The 17,883-nt window shown below is 38.6% G+C and overlaps 2 protein-coding genes across 3 annotated transcripts; one reads left to right on the forward strand and one right to left on the reverse strand.

Annotated features, from left to right (window-relative positions):
* Positions 1-428: 428 nt before the first annotated feature.
* Positions 429-7,159, forward strand: cinp (cyclin-dependent kinase 2 interacting protein). Of its 2 annotated transcripts, none has more exons than XM_026934279.3 (5): positions 429-588; positions 2,249-2,408; positions 2,517-2,652; positions 3,334-3,463; positions 3,803-7,159. In XM_026934279.3, the coding sequence occupies exons 1-5, from the start codon at positions 582-584 to the stop codon at positions 4,003-4,005; spliced, it is 636 nt and encodes a 211-aa protein (XP_026790080.3). In that variant the 5' UTR covers positions 429-581; the 3' UTR covers positions 4,006-7,159. The 2 variants fall into 2 exon arrangements, with proteins under 2 accessions (XP_026790080.3, XP_026790081.3); XM_026934280.3 differs by having other exon boundaries at positions 2,520-2,652.
* Positions 6,591-16,178, reverse strand: znf839 (zinc finger protein 839). The gene is made up of 7 exons (XM_026934200.3): positions 15,030-16,178; positions 12,289-13,206; positions 11,938-12,126; positions 11,562-11,654; positions 11,001-11,147; positions 9,570-9,686; positions 6,591-8,005 (listed from the first exon to the last, which is right to left on the reverse strand). The coding sequence occupies exons 1-7, from the start codon at positions 15,921-15,923 to the stop codon at positions 7,334-7,336; spliced, it is 3,030 nt and encodes a 1,009-aa protein (XP_026790001.3). The 5' UTR covers positions 15,924-16,178; the 3' UTR covers positions 6,591-7,333.
* Between the last annotated feature and the right edge of the window lie 1,705 nt (positions 16,179-17,883).

Genomic DNA, 17,883 nt, shown 5'->3' on the forward strand with positions numbered 1-17,883 from the left:
GAAAAGTAAGTTTGAGATCATGAGAAAATTAAGTTTGAGATCATGAGAAAATTAAGTTCGAGATCATGAGAAAAGTAAGTTTGAGATCATGAGAAAATTAAGTTTGAGATCATGAGAAAATTAAGTTCGAGATCATGAGAAAAGTAAGTTTGAGATCGTGAGAAAAGTAAGTTGAGATCACAGAAAAATTAAGTCAAGATCACGACAAAAATTATGTTGAGACCATGAGAAAATTAAGTCGAGATCACGAGAAAACAAGAAAGAAAAAAACAATAATGCATGGCCTCTTAGGGCTTCCGTAGTTTTGTGACACTATCTTTTATTAAACGAGCTTTACAAAAAAAAATTGAATTGAATTGATTTGTCAGCTAGGACATGTGGAAAGGTCGGGACTGGAAAGCTGTATAGCTGTTGGAGTGTGTGTTTTCCAGCAGGTGGCAGTACTGAGTGTTTCAGTGTTTAATCTGCCACAGAGAAATAACCAGCGAGAAAGACACACAGCGTGCATCATGAAGAGGATTAGTGATTACTGAGTGTTTAGTGCTTTATTGTGTTAGACTTATGACAGAGCTCCGTTTGAAATGGACGGTAAGGGGTTTTTCAGGAGACTGAGCTGCTCTCTGTAACTGAAAGCATGTCTAATTGTCCTTCCCTGCTTTTAACTGACCACTTGACTAATCTGATAAATACTGACTTCTGATCATGATTGGATTAGTAGTGTGTATTTGTATCTGATTGGATGAAATTCTGTGCTGTTGTATCTGAAAAGAGCACAACAGCTTGTTTTTCTTTTAATTATGCTTTCATTTTTCTGTTTAATTATGCTGACCTATACTCTATATGTATGCACATATGCTTATGGCTTTAAAACTCTAGTAATAAAATAAGAACTATAAAGAAGTTAATTCAGCTTTAGTACATAACACTGATTGTGTAAAGAGTATTTCTGGCCTTTAGATATTTAGTGAGATTTTTCTAATGTTTTGATGATGTTAGAATTTCGCAGTGAAGAAGATTTGTTGGAATATTTAATAATCAAGAAACCGCCACTGGTGTAAAATATTATAAACCATTTTTTCAGAGTAAAATCTAATGTAAACCTAATAATAATCAACATTATGGGCTAATTCGTCCTCACTAATACCCTAAATACATTATGAGGGGAAAAAGTTTTTTAAAAACACAATGTGATTCATCATTTCAGCTCTAGTTAGTGCAGTTTATATGGTTTATAAAGGAAATTGACATCTGTGTCATAATGACACATAAATGGACATATACAGTACTGTGCAAAAGTCTGAATGATGTTGAATGATGAAGAAATGATGTAAAGCAAAGATACCATCAAACATAATGAAATTAAAAATTCAATAAAAGTCAGTATTTGCTGTGACAACACTTTGCTTTATTAAAAAAAAACATCAGTAGTTTCGGGTATAATTTTGTGCAGTATTATAAGGAAATTAGTTGGTAAGTTTTATTGAGCATCTTCGAGAATCTGCCACAGTTTTTTTTTTCTTTCTTTCTTCAGCAAAATCCAGCAGCCTTTATTACGTTTTCTGCCTGAAAAGCAGTCTGTTATGTAAAATGTTGCTTTCTTTACGGAAATACAAACATTTTCTGTATTTTTTGTTGGAAAATAATGTCTGGAAATATAAAATCTTTTCGCACTGACTCAGTAATGCAGAAGCCATAAAATAAACATCTGTAACAAAATTTGTACAAAGTGGGTGTCTAAGGCTTTTGCACAGTACTATATATCAGGAAACAAGCTGTTTCAGATAATGTGGTGATAATGAGTGGACAAAAACAGTGAAACAAAGATTATTACAGTTTAAGTGAAGGCACATTGTAAATGCCATTTATCCAAAAATCTGTAAAAAGGTCAACCAAAATTGTCATTTCTACTTGTAAGTTTACAATGCTTTCAAATCAAATTTGACACACCTTACTAAAAATGTCAAAGTGCCATTTTATTTTCATACCACTCCCCTTTGCTTCCTCTGTACCTTTTTTCACAAGTAAAACATCCTTATTCTGCCTCCAAATTATGTTGACAATAATGTTCTGCTTGTTTAGATGTAGGCTGCCTGTTTAACCCCCTTGTAACTCTCTTCTGTAATTTTTCATGACCTCCTATAAAACATATTGCACATTCTTATAGTCTTTTAACAAGCACAATAAAAAAAAAAAAAACAAGGGAATTTGCTCTTGCAAAAATGTACATTCTGTTTCTTCTTGTAATCAGAAGCCACAACCCCTGGAAGAAAAGGCAACTTGACTGGAAGTGCTAGAAAACTGAAGGATAACGCAGCAGACTGGCATAATTTAATCCTGAAATGGGAGCGTCTGAGTGATGAAGGATCCACCATCGCAACCAAAATAGTCAACTTCAGACTCAGCAAAGAGTAAGATTCGCAACATTAAACTGACGCCTTTTTTTTTTTTTTTTTTTTTTTAAAATAAAGCTTAATAGTATTAATACTTAATACTACCCTTGTCCATGTTCTCTGAAGCAGGTCTGTAAAGGAGCCTGATGTCGTGATGGAGGGCCAAAATTCATCTGCAGTTCCTGCAGAAAGAAGTGCATATCATAGCAACCCAGAGCTAGAGGAGGAATGCATCAAACTACAGAATGTTGTAGACAAAATGGTATGGCTTGAGTAACAGAAATGTCACATTCTGTCATAAATGTCATTTCCAGGCCCAGTGCATACTGCTTCAACAGAACTCCATTTACATTGTGATTAGCTTTTTTTTTTTTTTGCAGTTAGCATTACGGTCAGCTAATCTTATCCATTAACTGATGAAAAAGAATCATAACTGAATTCAAGGCACACAGGATTGAGAAATGAACACTTTTGTTCTGCAAGAGAAGAGAAGGTGTGGTTTATCACAGTGTCAGTTTAATAAACAGTAATAGTCTGGTCTGACTTAGCTTTTAGAAACTAAATGAAAGTTTATGATTTTAGTAGTGTAGTTCTCAAGAAAAAAACTGTCCTTCAGTTGTGATTATAATATACCTTTGTCAAAAATCTTATGATCCTTTAAAAATTATTTGATTAATTTGTTTAGTTAACCTGAAACCTACAATATGTTAATGTATACTGAATTAAGGATGGTTTACATACATGGAATTTATATATAATTTTGGTTTAAGCACCCTTACTGAATTGCATATCTTTAGCCATTTATAGTCTAAAGTTCATTGTATTTTTTTACTAATAAAAGTTTACAAGTCTGTTTATATACACATGCTATTTTTCAGGGTCTAGGGACCCTGCAAACTCTGTAATGTGTATGTAGATTCAAGTTTTTTTTTTTCCTTCATAGGCCCACATTCTATCTAAAATGGAGAAAATGGTGTCTGCTGAGAAGGGGATATGTGAACTGGAGACATTTCAGTATGGAGAGAAAGGAAGACCAGCACCGCTGTTTCAAACATGGTCCACACAGCAGTTTGGTAATAAATTAATGTTTATTTCATTTAAAAAATATTGACCTTTTAAGGAAAAAACACATCATGATGCACCTCAAAGGATTCTTTAGTTTAGGTAGCTGGTCAAACCCTTCAAGATTTAATGTAGAACCCTACAAAAAGGATTTCTCTTTTAAAAATGTTAAACATGTGTTAACCAATGTGTAGTCTGGAATTATTATATTATTATTATGAAATTTTATGTCATAGCAGTGTGTGCGAAAGATGACCCACTAATTAATTGAAAATGAGTTTAGCATTAAATCTATGCCTTATGATTATTATATAATATAAACAGTGTATTTTTCTTATTGTCCACTGCAGCTGAAGTGTCTTCTGGGCTTTATAAGGCTTACAAGCAGGAGCTGGCCCTTAAGAGAACCATATTAGGGGAAGTGGCCCATACAACCAATCCAGATCTCTGCATGGTGTATCTGTCCTGCTGGCTCTATCAACCCTACATCCAGGATAACACCAAACTTCTCCTAGAGAGTTTACTGATGGAGACAGGCTCCAGAGCAGTCTAATTTATTTATTTAATTCATTTATTTAATGGTGAAATGGGATAAGATGTGTACTATAGAATGAGCTCCAAATTTAGTAACAGTACAGTGGTCGATGCAATAGTAAAATAATATCTACCATTTATACAGAGTCTTGGTTGTGGTGTAGCATTTTCTACAATGAAAATATGAGAAATTAGAAATTTAGAAATTTCACACTGATGTCAAGTTAAGAACCAGGGCAATTAACTCAAGGACTCAGGGAAAAAATGTACGCTTTATCACCAGCAGAACTAAACATCAAATGTAATATTTCACTAAATTCAAGCTAAATTGAATGGGCTTTTTTTTTCCACTCTCCCTGACAAAGGACCTGAGAATAAATATGAATTTATATTACCTCACATTCTTTTTCATATATATATATATATATATATATATATATATATATATATATATATATATATATATATATATATATGTACACTGATCAGCCATAACATTAAAACCACTGGCAGGTGAAGTGAATAACATTGATTATCTCGTTACCATGGCACCTGCCAAGGGTGGGATATATTAGGCAGCGAGTGAACAGTCATTTCTCGAAGTTGATGGGTTGGAAGCCGGAAAAATGGGCAAGCGTTAGGATCTGAGCGACTGGGTCATGGGTGCCCAAGGCTCATTGATGCACGTCGGGAGCGAAGGCTAGCCCATCTGATCCGATCCCATGGAAGAGCTACATGTTCAGGAATGATTTGAGGAACAAGACAAAGAGTTACAGGTGTTACTTTGCCTCCAAATTCCCCAGATCTCAATCTGATAGAGCATCTGTGGGATGTGCTGGACAAACAAGTCTGATCCATGAAAGCCCCACCTCACAACTTACAGGACTTAAAGGATCTTCTGCTAACGTCTTGGTGCTAAATTGTGGAATCCATGCCTCTATGTGTCAGAGCTGTTTTGGCGGCACAAGGGGGACCTACACAATATTAGACAGGTGGTTTTAACGGCTGACCTACAGTCATGAGCTACAGTTAATGTTCACATCAAACATCAGAATGGGGAAAAGTGTGATCTCTGTGACTTTAACTGTGGCATAGTTCTGGTGCCAGATGGGCTGGTTTGAGTAGTTCAGAAGCTGCTGATGTCCTGGGATTTTCACACACAACAGTCTCTAGAGTTTACACAGAATGGCGTGAAAACAAAAAACATTGAGTGAGCGACAGTTCTGTGGGTGGAAATGCCTTGTTGATAAGAGGTCAGAGGAAAATGGCCAGATTGGTTTGAGTTGCCTGGAAGGATATAGTAACTCATAAATACTGAAAAGTATCTCAGCATGCACAAAACATCAAACCTTGAGGTGGATGGGCTACAACAACAGAAGACCACATTGGGTTCCACTCCTGTCAGCCAAGAACAGGAATCTGAGGCACAGGCTCAGCCGAACTCTCTCTCTCTCTCTCTATATATATATATATATATATATATATATATACATACATACATACATAATGGAGAAGAGGGAGAAACCCATAAAATGTACTACAGTGTGTTGTAAGTTAATTTGCATACTATAGGGCATGAGGAAGGTTGGCTTGGGAAATCAGATTTTAGCACTGATTTATTGTATAGACTGTCCTCTGCAAAATCAGTTTTTTTAAAATCGTGTTATACCTAGTTTCTGTGAATAGCTGGGTGAAATTATTATTAAAAATCTGACCATTTTTAATCAAATGTTATAGTTTCATTTATTTACTTTATTTTAGACTCCTTGGCACATCTGCTTGCAAAAATAAAATCTACATTACACTTATCAAGCATGTTAATGGAAGACCCATTTGTGCTTTTCTCCAAAATAATTCTAGCTTTGTTACTGTTAGGTCCAAAACATGTTTTGGAGAGTAGTTGATCAAGGAAATGCAAACCGCATTATTAAATCAATTTGATTTCTGAAACCATTTCCATTGTGATTTAATATACATCTGGAAATGAGTCAAAATCACTTTGGATGAGCTACAAATGTACATTTTGTTATTTTTCTAATTTTCCTGTACTTTATAGTAATGATATCCATTATAAGAATTTCAGTATACATTAAAGCCCGAAAGTGTGGAAGTAATAAATGTGTTAACAGGAAATGTTTACTTTCCAAGGGCTAAGACAATAATGTGTATTAACACAGACCCAAGACATGACAACCAAAAATATTCGTCTAATTGTCTGCATCAGTAGTGTACAACTGATTTATATTTTGCTTTTTGACCACACTATGAAGAGGAATTAAAAGATTGTGGCCTCTCTAGGGCTCCACAGGATCAGCATGTTAATTTAAGAGTTTATAATAAACAGTTTGATTTACAGCTTGTAATGATTTAACATTTAATATGTTAGAGAACAAACCTATGAATACTTTTAGAAAAATATTTCATTGGTTTGGTTTCTCTGTAACAGGGGGGGCAGAAAAAAGAAGCGCAGAGGAGCTGCTTATGCAACTCGACTGCAGGTAAAGTGGGATGTCACTTCGCCTAGTGGTGAATGTTCCAAAACCAGAAGTGATTATTTTTGGCAGATTGGTCAGGTACCTAATACAAAGCCCCAATTCCCAAAGCTCAATCACAAATATTGGTTTAATGTCATCTGTTTATGTATTCTCTTTGTATTACAAATGTTGAGATGTTTGAAAAAACACAGTATGTCCAAAGATTATATAAAAAGTAATAAAATAGTGCTTTTTAAACAACTATTGAACTGGACAAACTACTATTTAACATGTAACAATGAAACAAGAGGTAACCTGGGATTTTACACAATTAAGACATGTTTATCCACTTATTAACTTTTTGTCTCATTCTGGGCATTTTGTACATATTAGTTTAACAATTTCAATTGTTTTTCCTCTCAGAAAGAACTAAATGCACATCTTGAAGTCCATAAATCATCCTTAAGCGGTTTAAAACCAAAACGCATACCAAGAGCAGTTCCTCATTGCTTAAAGCAATTTTCTATTTAAACTCAGCATTAAGTATTTCACACTGTCATACTGTACAGTTTTTCATAGTATACAGTGTACAAGGTACTGAGTTCTGCCATGGCCATAGTACGTGAAGACACGCAATGTTGGCAATGAAATGTGAAGCCATAAGGTCTATGTGACCAAACTCCTACATTTTTTTTTTTTTAACAAAAGACTGAACCAAAACAATGCACAAAATCTGGAACAATAATAATAATACTTTGTTTTTACAAATGTACAAAAATCTGCAATAAAAAGTTCCTTGGGAAAAAAACACCACGTTGATAGAATTGTCTTGAAATGGCTAACTAATTTCAGAAAGGTTTCAGATGAGCTTACTCAAGTCTTTCTCTCGGTTTCAATGCCTAATAGAGCATGGACAGTCTCTAAAGGAACTCCTTCTGGAGCCTCGATGTGCACTGTGCTGCCATCGGGCCCGTTCACAATCACTATTCCCTTGGAAGCAAGTTCTTCAGCACTCTGTCGGACGAGGCCCTCCGCTGTTTGGATAAAAACTGGTGTCTCTTCGTGAGCCTCAACAGCCTGCATCACCACCTCATTGACAACAGGTTCTCCTAAAGCTTCTGCCTCGTCCAAACTTTCCGTTTGTGGAGGGTTACAGTTTTCGTCTTTCAGCGTGATTTCCTTACACGTTGTTTCTGAGCTCAGCACTTGTTCCAGCTGTTTCACCTGATCTGCAATGTCCATGCTCCCACTGCTGCTGAGAACTTCTGAAAGCTCTCTGTCAGGGTCTTCTTGAGGTTTGCCAGCTTCAGGATCGAGAAGGCATTCTTCTGTGTCCATAGCTGCTGCTTCTGTCCTTGTTGCAGGGTCTGCATCAGTGTTCGTTAAGTTCTCTAGACGGGTCAGGACCACCTGTGGCTCCCGGAGCAGCATGGAGTCCTCGTTAGCCTCATGCTTCTGAATACCGTTCTGATTAACCGCAGAGTCGTTTTCTCCACAGCAGTTTTCCATTTTGAACCTCTTTGCTGGAGGCAACATCCTGGTATTCTATAAATCAGAACAATCTGTGAGATTTCATACAGGAGTGAAAGACAAATAATGTGTCCACTTTATTGGAACACCTGTACAACTGCACGTGCATGCAGTTATCTAATCAGCCAATCATGTGGCAGCAGCACACTGCATAAAATCATGAAGATACAGGTCAAGAGCTTCAGTTAATTTTCACATCAAGCATCAGAATGAAGAAAAAGTGTGATCTCTGTGACTTTGATCATGGCATGGATGTTGGTACCAGATGGGCTGGTTTGAGTATTTCATAAACTGCTGATCTCCTGGGAATTTCACACGCAACAGTTTACACAGAATGGCACAAAAAAAAACATTGTGTGAGCAGATGGTCTGCAGACTGAAACACTTTATTAATAAGAGTGATCAGAGGAGAATGACCAGACTGGCTTGAGCTGACAGGAAGTCTATAGTAACTCAAATAACCACTCTTTACAACCGTGGAGAGTAGAAAGGCATCTCCGAACGCACAAAACATCAAACCTTCAGGTGGATGTCCAGTTTGGGTGAGTCTGTGCTCGCCTCAGATTCCTGTTCTTGGCTGACAGAAGTGAAACCTGATGTGGTCTTCTGCAGTTGTAGCCCATCCAAATAAAGGTTGAATGTTTTGTGCATGCTGACATGTTTTTCTGCTCACCACGATTGTACAGAGTCATTAATTGAGTTACTAAATCGTTCCTGGCAGCTCAAACGAATCTGGCCATTTTCCTCTGACCTCTCTAACCAACAAGGCGTTTCTACCCACAGAACTGTCGCTTTCTCGATGCTTTTTGTTTTTTGCATTAAACTCTAGAGACTGTTGTGTGTGAAATTCCCAGGAGATCAGCAATTTATGAAATATTCAAACAAGTCCTTCTGGTACCACCATCCATGCCATGATCAAAGTCACAGAGATCACACTTTTTCCCCATTCTGATGTTTGATGTGAACGTTTACTGACGCTCTTGACCTGTATCTGCATGATTTTATTGGCTGATTAGATAACTGCATAAACACTACCGCAGGAATTCCATTAATTGGTTTAGGGATTCAGAAGTGGACAAAGCAGCAGCCTGGGAACCCAGGATGAGCAGAGTACATGTCTGGGCTCTAAGTTTTTAATGAATATTTATTCAGTGGAGAAGTAGATTAAATGGAATGGTAAAATAAGAGTCACCAGCTTTTTTTTGGTCAATCAATCAAAGAAAGAAAAAGAACTACTCATTTCTGTCTTCTGCAAACATTTTTTCTACTGCTAATGTTGCATCCAGGTACACATTGCTAGTCTTTAGTAATGCTTCTAACTTACAAAATTGCCTTTCATTTTTGGTGATAAATTACATCAGCTACCACTTTTAGCTGGAGCACCTTTCATGCTAAAGGAGAATAAAAACAACATGCACACTGTAACCATAACAATGCTCTTACCAGTGTCAGCTAGCTATTGCCAGAGTAGATTATCTGTTATATGCAGTTGTACCCATAATGATTTGCTGTGACAAAAAACAGCAGTTCCATCTTCAATGGCAGTGTCATGTATAAGAAAGTAAAACTAGAAGTTCACCTCAATATTCCGTGGACTCTTTGTAGCTTGATTTCTTATCGTACCCTGCTGTCCATTAGAGGAGTTCAAGGGTGTTAATGCACTAGACGGATCAGTAATTCCCAGTGATTTTAAGACCTTTAGAGAAACAAAAGTCATTTGGATTTAACAAATAACGTAAAACAAGTTCCACTGTACAAATCAGTTTTTAACGGTTTTCCCTGCTTTAACATTTTTATTTAGTAAGAAAGTACATTTTGTTTAGAAAGCACATTTCAAACAAAAATTGTTGCCCAAAGTACAGACACAAGGATAAAATTCAGACTAAAAATACAGACAGGGCACAATAAATTAAAAAAAATAATAATGCTAACAGACGCTATAGTACTGAAAGTAATAAGAATAAAATTAATAGGAAAAGTTCAAAACACAAGAATGAAAAGATACGTTGCTAGTTTTAATTTGAAAATGGTAACTGACGAGGCACTCCTGATATTGAGGGGTAGGCCATTCCACAGCGCAACGACCGCAAAAGCACGGTCACACTTTAGCTTCAGCCGAGACAGTGGAACAGCCAGGAGTGACTGATCAGAAGACTTTAGAGGCCTAGGAGCTGAGTATTGAGATCACAATGTATGAAGGGTCTAGCCCATTAAGAGCTTTTAAAAACAAATTTAAGAACCTTAAATTGAGTCCTGTACTGGACAAGGAGCCAGTGCAGAGAGGCTAAAACCAGACTGATATGATCCCTTATAGAAGGGATAGAAGGCGATAGAAAACTAATACAAGGCAAGCCACTGCTGACTTTTTGAGTCCTGTGTACTGTGGTTTAATTTTTGCAACTACATGAAGTTGACAGAAACTACTCTTGAACAAAGTTCATTTGTTGTTCAAATCTGAGGTCAGGATCAAAAATTACAAAAGATTTTTAACATGAGGCTTCATTCTTCTCTTCTCATATAACATTATTTAACATCTCTCCATACTGAGTGTGCGCTCTTAGATGATTTGATAGACTCATTGTGTGTTTGGAAGGGCCAAAAAGAATGATGTCTGTTTTCTTTTCAGCAAGTTGTAGGAAGTTGTTGGCCATCCATCTTCTGACATCTTCCAGACACTCACTGAGACACTTCAGCGAGCACAGGTTATTGGGCTTCAGCATAACAGTGAAAAGAAAATTTATACTTCTGAAGGATGTTACCCAACAGAAGCATATATTTTGAAAAAAGGACAGCCCCTAACAAAGAACCTTGTGCCCATAGTGGCATCAGTGGAAAAACAACTGCCAACATTAACTGAAAAGGTCCTCTGACAGAGGCAAGGTCTAAACCAGTCTAGAACAGTCCCCTGAAGCCCAACTTTGTGCTCAAGGCGTTCAATAAGAATTACTAATTAATATCATCTTTCATAGCAATGAACGAAGATTAAAGTGTTTTATAACAGGTTACTTACTTCCATATTGGTGACCTCTATAGCTGCTCGGGAAGCTGGTGAAATACTAAAGTGCTCCTGTGCCATCTTCTTCACCTGGCTGTGGAGTTGCTCAAATTCATGATATACACTGGGAAACTGCTGCTTGGACAAATGGCCATTTTCTACCTTCAGGTAAAGAAAATGCAATATTACACATCTAACGCAATTCTCACATTTTACTATTTTTGCATTAAACTTAAGCCTATTGCAGCTTGTTTTACCTGCACAAAATGTTCAACTTGGGCTTCACGTTTTGAATCTTATAACTGAAAGCTGTTGGCTATCATAGCTATTGCCTGATTGTTTGAAAGGCACTGTATATAAAGCTTACATAACATATGAAAAACCAAATAACAGAATGTAAAAACTAAATTGTTAAGCTACAGTTACTAGATTAACTACAACAATAGCTTGAACGCTATATTTTGACAGAGCTGGGAATGTGCACAGAGCCCTAACACATTTATGAACCAATGATTTTAGATTAGAATGATTGTATCCCTTGAGTAAATCTAAATGTAAAGTGTAAATATTCATTACCTTCATTAGCACAAATTCCCATACAGTCATGACCTTAGCCAGGCGAGGAAGAACAATCTCCATCAGGTCCTCATCATCATACTGCTGTATAAACTGGAGAGAGTGATCATAAATAATCATCGTTTAATATTTCTAATTATAATTTATCCTCAGGAGTTTGGGACTTTGCCCATTCATTCTAAGCAACTGTGATCTAACAACATTTATCAACATCCAAATAATTATTCATAAGCATTAACAGCAGCTGTGAACCAATTAGCCTCTGAATTTGAGTAAATCTACAGATGTCAAATTTAAATGAAGTGTTGTGGTTGTATTTTGGGAAAACTATAATGATTTGGGATGTTTCGTATGAGTCCAGTTTAGTGAGCACTACCTCTGTGAGTCGACTTCTTCGTCTCTGTGCCTGTTGCTCCATAGTAAGCGCTGTTTGGTGTTTAGGTGGCCGTCCCGGTCTCCCTCTCTTCGGTTTCCGTCCAAGCCTTTTGGGAAGACTAGATTTGCCTGACCCCTTAGGTCTCCCAGGCCGCCGTGGTACGATCTGTCTTGTAGAATCTGCTTGCACCTGTTTACATTTTAAAAGAAACGGTCATGAATTTGCCATGTCTACTGCAGTGCTGAGTCTCCGAGGCTCTCTTGTAAACAAACACTTATTTAGAAAATCTGAAGGAAACAAATGTTTCAGTTCTCGTATCTATATGCATATGTAAAGAAGTGACATCTTAACTTTTTGAGTCGTGGCTTCCTTCACAGGACTCGTTTTAGCTGCTTCAGTATGTGTTTGCTCTTCCGTGGGTTTGGAGTCTTCTTTCACAACTGGAGTTGATGTCTGACTTTTGTCATGAGTGGGATTGAGTTTATAGTGTCTGTTCAAACCTGCAATGCCTATGTAGGACTTCTCACATGTTTCACATTTAAAAGCTTTGCTGCGGAGGGACAAACCATCAACATCTGTCTTCTTCTTGCCCTCATTGCCCTCTTCGTCTTCCACGCTGATCTCAGAGTAGTCATCAGAGTCTGACTGATGGCTCTCTGCCAAGTCCTCAGTTTTGATGAACTTGTAGTCCTTTACCTTATGCTTTGGTGGACGAGAAACTCGACCAGAGCGTGTCTGGATTTTCAATGGCTTTTTCTGGCGGTTCTTCACTTTGGGTTTCTCTTTTTCAATGGCCGGAGCCGAAACCTTGGTGACCACTGTTGTGGCCTTCGTGGGCGGAGTTAATACCTTGGTGGTTGTGGATGAAACACTAGTGGAAGGGGTTAAAATCAAGGTGGGATGGATGGAGACCGTGGCTGGCTTGGCTGCAGGACTCTTTACGGCAGGAACAGAGTTAGAGGAAGAGGCAGGAGCTTGGACTTTATGCACAATCGGAACTGAAATGCTGCTAACTACAGGAGCAGGTTTCTGAAGGAGAAGTTGAATGGGAGGTTCTCCTGGATTCTGTAAGAAATATTGCTGCTGTCCAGGCACAGGTGTGATGTGGATAATCTGAGGAGTACTGACTGTGCCTACAGTGGAAACTTTCACCACAGACTGGCTTACTGGCAGGCTTTGCGGCTGGAGGATGGTGATGGGAGTGGACTGGCGTTGCTTGATTTCCTGTTTCGGTGGAGCCTGCATTTGAATGTGGATGGGTTCAGCTAGCTGGAGATTCAAAAGACAAAAATATTTTAGAATTTAACCTAAGCACATTGATACAGAATTACGCATTTTAAAGCTACAGTGTATAGGATATTTTTGTTAAAAATGAAAACTGTTTGAAAACATGATCAGAGGAGTAATTTACAGTCAGCGCTGTGTCAGGGGTGTCAGATTGGATTTGGCAGAGCAAGCCTCTTCCCTTTAACCAGATCTATATTTTAGCTAAGCTAACATCAGAAGACTAGTAATTACTTATTAATACATAGCATGCATTATTTGGGACACAGCCTTCTATCTGAATTTGTGCACTCGCAGCCATGAGAATAATCTGCACAGTGGAGAGAAACACAACACAAGTCACACTGTGAAATGTTCTTTCACACATAGCTCACAATAGCATTTTACTAACAGAGAGGGTTACTTCCCAACCCTTACAGGCACAAGGATTCAATGAAGTAGGTCTAAATAACCCGACAAGCTTTGACCAGACAATGAAGCCAATACAAAACTACAGAACATTAATCTAACATGTCTGGGTTAAACAGCTTTCCATAAACTAGGTGTCTGGATTTGTGAAAGAATCTGGAAGGTGTTTTGCAATGCAGCCAGGGAGCTTCTTCCAGTCACCTTGCAATACTAGCCTACTACTAGACTATTTATATATCTAGACTTTGATAAAATCCAAGAAGACTAAAATCCATCACACATCTCAGTGACTAAGCAGGAACATAGAAAAATAGCAAGCGTAAGGAAAGAAAAAAAAAAAAAAAAAAAAAAAAAAACCCCACCACCATTTTAGTCCTGCACCCATGTCTCTTTGACACATAATACTGATGAAATTTCTAAAATACAGTGTATGACAATATGTGATGTAATACTAGCTCAGCAGTGAAGGCTCAGGGCTACTGATCTGAGGATTGAGGGTCAAATCTCTGCACTGCCATGATTATTACTAATTGGCCCTTGAAGAAGACCCTTAATCCTTAACTGCTGCAACGTCACTCTGAGCTCAGCTTCAGATGAGAAGGCCTGGGGAACAGTCAGCATTCCAGTTCACCCCAAAGGTGTTCAGTGGGGTTGAGGTCAGGGCTCTGTGCAGGCCACTCAAGTTCCTCCACACCAACCTTGGCAAACCATGTCTTCATGGAGCTCGGTTTGTGCACAGGGGCACTGTCATGCTGGAACATGTTTGGGCCTCTTTGTTCCAGTGAAAAAAGTGTAATGCTACAGCATACAGAGACATTCTATGCAATTGTGTGCTTCAAACTTTGTGGCAACAGTTTGGCGAAGACACGGATGTGGGAGTGATCGTCAAGTGTCTCCAAACTTGTGGCCATATAGTGTATGTTATGGGAAGGAAAGGGTTTCATTGTACTGTACACATGTGGGGCAGCATGGTGGCTCAGCAGGTAATGCAGGTCCCCAGTTGGATCCTGAGCTCAAGTTACCGTCTGTGTGGATTCCTCTAGGTTCAACAGTTACCTCCCAGAATCATGGTAGCAGGTGGACTGGCTACTTTAAAGGAGTGAATGTGTGTGTATGTGCGCGCATGGTGCAATGGACTGGTGTCCCATTCATGGTGTGTTCCTGCCTTCCCTGAACAGGCTCTGGATTCACCATAACCCTGACCAGGATAAAACAGTTTTTGAAGATGAATGAACGAGTGTGCACGTGTATATGTATGTTCAGGGTCATCAGTATGTATTTCGGGCCCCCTGAGAGGTTAATGCACTTGGCCACAGGGCAGTTTTCGTCCTCCACCTTACTCACGGACCTTTGATTACAACAGAGGATTTCTAGCTGTGCATGCTTTACAGAAAGCTTACCTTTTGCTGAATGGGTTGTGCCCCGTTCTGTGATTGGTGCAGTGCCACCTGTTTGGCGACACTCTGCAGTTGCTGTGATGCGTTCTGCACGATTGTAAACGGCTGTGGCTGTAATGTGGTCGTCAGCTGTCCTGAAATGACATTTCCCGCCTCTAGAGTTATATATGAGGGAGTCTGAGCTTGGACGTTCCTCTGCAGGATTTTAGGGGTGGTGGTGTGGGAGCGGGTCAGCTCAGCCTGCGCGCGCACCTGCGACTTGTTAACGTGATCTATAACCTGTTGCACGTCCACACTGGATATGACGGCGGGTTTGGCGCTCTGGGCAGGTTTGGGTGCCGGTGTAGGTGCCGGTGTAGGTGTCTGGCTCTGCTCGATCAGTCGAGTCGCTTCGTTTCCGGTGACCTGCACGAGCTGCTGTTTGGACAGCTGCTCCAGTAACTGCTGCTGCTCCTCCACAGAGAGCCCAGAGCTCTCCACGAAACTCCCGTCAGGCTGCACGTAAATGATGGTGGTCGCGGGCCCGAGAGCATTCAGAAAATCGCTGCTGATTGTCGTACACTCTGTGGTCACGGTGTCCTCTGCGTTATCAGACGCTTGCACGTACGACGTTAGGACTTCGGCGCCCAAAATTTGGCCGATCACTTCTGAAGATCCGTCAACAGCTTTGCCATCAGCGCTTGATTCGCTGTGTATGGTTACCAACTGTGACAGGCCTTGTTCACCGCCCCCTTCACCACTGACCACTACTTTAACGCTGCCATCTCCATTTTCACCCTCAATCTGAGAGCTAGTGGTGGCCGATACGCTCGTCTGAGATCCGCTCACACTTACAGGACTGACCTCTGTCAAAGCGGTGCCGTTTGTATTATTGCTCTCATCTTCGTTGTCCGCCATTTTGATTATGGAAGCAGCCTAGACAGTCCGTCTCAAAACGTTCACGTAAAAGCTCTCGAGTGGACCACACTAAGCCACAGCCGGTTGTAGTTGAATCTTTAAAGTGTGCACAAGTCAGAAATTTGACCAAAATGCGCTGGCCTGCAAATTAAATAATCCTGTATAGCTTTGTAACGGTAGCTAGGCGATAGACACTCGCATCCATGCTACAATGGCGAGGGGGTGGGCGCTGGATAACAACAAATGGCGTCATTTCCGTTTCCGGAATCTTTAACGTGGCATTACTTGCCTTCTGCCACCTGTGTTCTCGTTTTATTACCGAACAGCTGGACATAATTCCCAGGTAATGGTTCAGAATGGTACACTTTAAATGTAATATATATATATATATATATATATATATATATATATATATATATATATATATATATACACACACACACACACACAACTACGATAACCAATGAAATTAAGTTATATGTAGATTTTTTTATATATATATATATATATATATATATATATATATATATATATATATATATATATATATATATATATATATATATATATATATGAGAGAGAGAGAGAGAGAGTTTATATAAAACTCATTTCAACTGGTTATCATAGTTCAGCTAATATAATGAGCCATTGTTATACCAAGTTGTGTTCAGCAGATGGCAGTATGGTAACATGAATAACTTGGTGTAGGTTTTGTCTTTCAAAACCTCTTTTCATGTTTATTAGATGCCCAGTGTTTTGACCCAAATGTTTAGTTGATTATGAGGACAAGTCAGTATATTTGATGGGAATTAAGAATAATCAGGGATAACATTAATTGTCAGCCTTGCTGATTTAGAATTATTATCTGATACCCTCTCAGAAAAAAATAGTACTGTACTTTTCCTTGTTGCTAGGGTGGTAAAAGTCTTAGGCACCCCCCCCCCCCCCCTTTTTTTTTTTTTAGTACAAACTTTGTTATAGATTTTTATTTTATTACTTCTACATTATTGATTCAGTACAAAAACACTTTAGATTCCAAACATTAGTTTTCCAGCACAAAATTAAATATTACAGAAAAATGTTTATATGTCAGTAAAGAAAGCAGCATATTACATAAGAGACACTTTTCAGACAGAAAAACATAATGAAGGCTGCTGGGTTTTGCTGCAGAAATAAGAAGCAAATGTGACAGTCAAAGTCTCCAGAAGAACTGTGGCTAGATGCTCAGTAAAATTTACAGCTCATTTCCTTTTCCTAAAATTGCACAAATTGTATCTGAGACTACTATTTTTTAAAAGCGAAGAATCATCACACCAAATATTGACTTTTCCATAGACATTGCTGAAACTGGACTTTAAAACAGTGGCTCAGCTGTTAGGTCACTGAGAACCTGGGAGGATTTCCTACATGCAGCTTTAGACAGCGTCCTCACAATCCTCTGATAAGGGGGTTAAAAGGATGGCTGACCGTTGAACTGTAAGGAGGGCTCTGTTGTGAGCCTCCAAACTGTGTGATCTCAGCTCCTGAATCTTTGATTTCAACCGAGTCATGTCTGCCTACAAGTTGTTGACTTTGTTTCATTTATTACTGTTTACTGCTCTTTATAATATTTTTTTAATGTAGAAACATTTAGTTTCATTATTTTTGAAGGCATCTTTGCTCTACAGCATTTCTTTGCATGTGCCTAAGACTTTTGCACAGTACTGTACATCTTTTACAAGGCAAGTTTTAGATTAAAACTACACTATACACATCTTTCTTGGTAAACAATACATTTTGTGGCCAAAAGTATGTAGACACCTGACCATCACACCCATATGCAGGCCTTCCCCAAACTGTTGAAAGCACACAATTGTCTAGAATGACGTCTATGCTGCAGCATTAACAATTTTCTTCACTGGAATTAATAGGTGTAGCCCAAAACCTGTTCAAGCATGACGATACCACTGTGCACAAAGCG

The sequence above is a fragment of the Pangasianodon hypophthalmus genome, chromosome 10 (genome assembly GCF_027358585.1).
Source record: "Pangasianodon hypophthalmus isolate fPanHyp1 chromosome 10, fPanHyp1.pri, whole genome shotgun sequence".
Taxonomy (NCBI): Eukaryota; Metazoa; Chordata; class Actinopteri; order Siluriformes; family Pangasiidae; genus Pangasianodon; species Pangasianodon hypophthalmus.

Coding starts and splice junctions, on each gene's coding strand:
- cinp (XM_026934279.3), top strand. Junction 2,409..2,516: donor AACTTCAGACTCAGCAAAGA/GTAAGATTCGCA, acceptor TGTTCTCTGAAG/CAGGTCTGTAAAGGAGCCTG. Junction 3,464..3,802: donor ATGGTCCACACAGCAGTTTG/GTAATAAATTAA, acceptor TGTCCACTGCAG/CTGAAGTGTCTTCTGGGCTT.
- znf839 (XM_026934200.3), bottom strand. CDS start 15,923: ATGGCGGACAACGAAGATGAGAGCAATAATACAAACGGCACCGCTTTG. Junction 13,207..15,029: donor CACAACCCATTCAGCAAAAG/GTAAGCTTTCTG, acceptor TTGAATCTCCAG/CTAGCTGAACCCATCCACAT. Junction 11,655..11,937: donor GAAGAAGTCGACTCACAGAG/GTAGTGCTCACT, acceptor CACTCTCTCCAG/TTTATACAGCAGTATGATGA.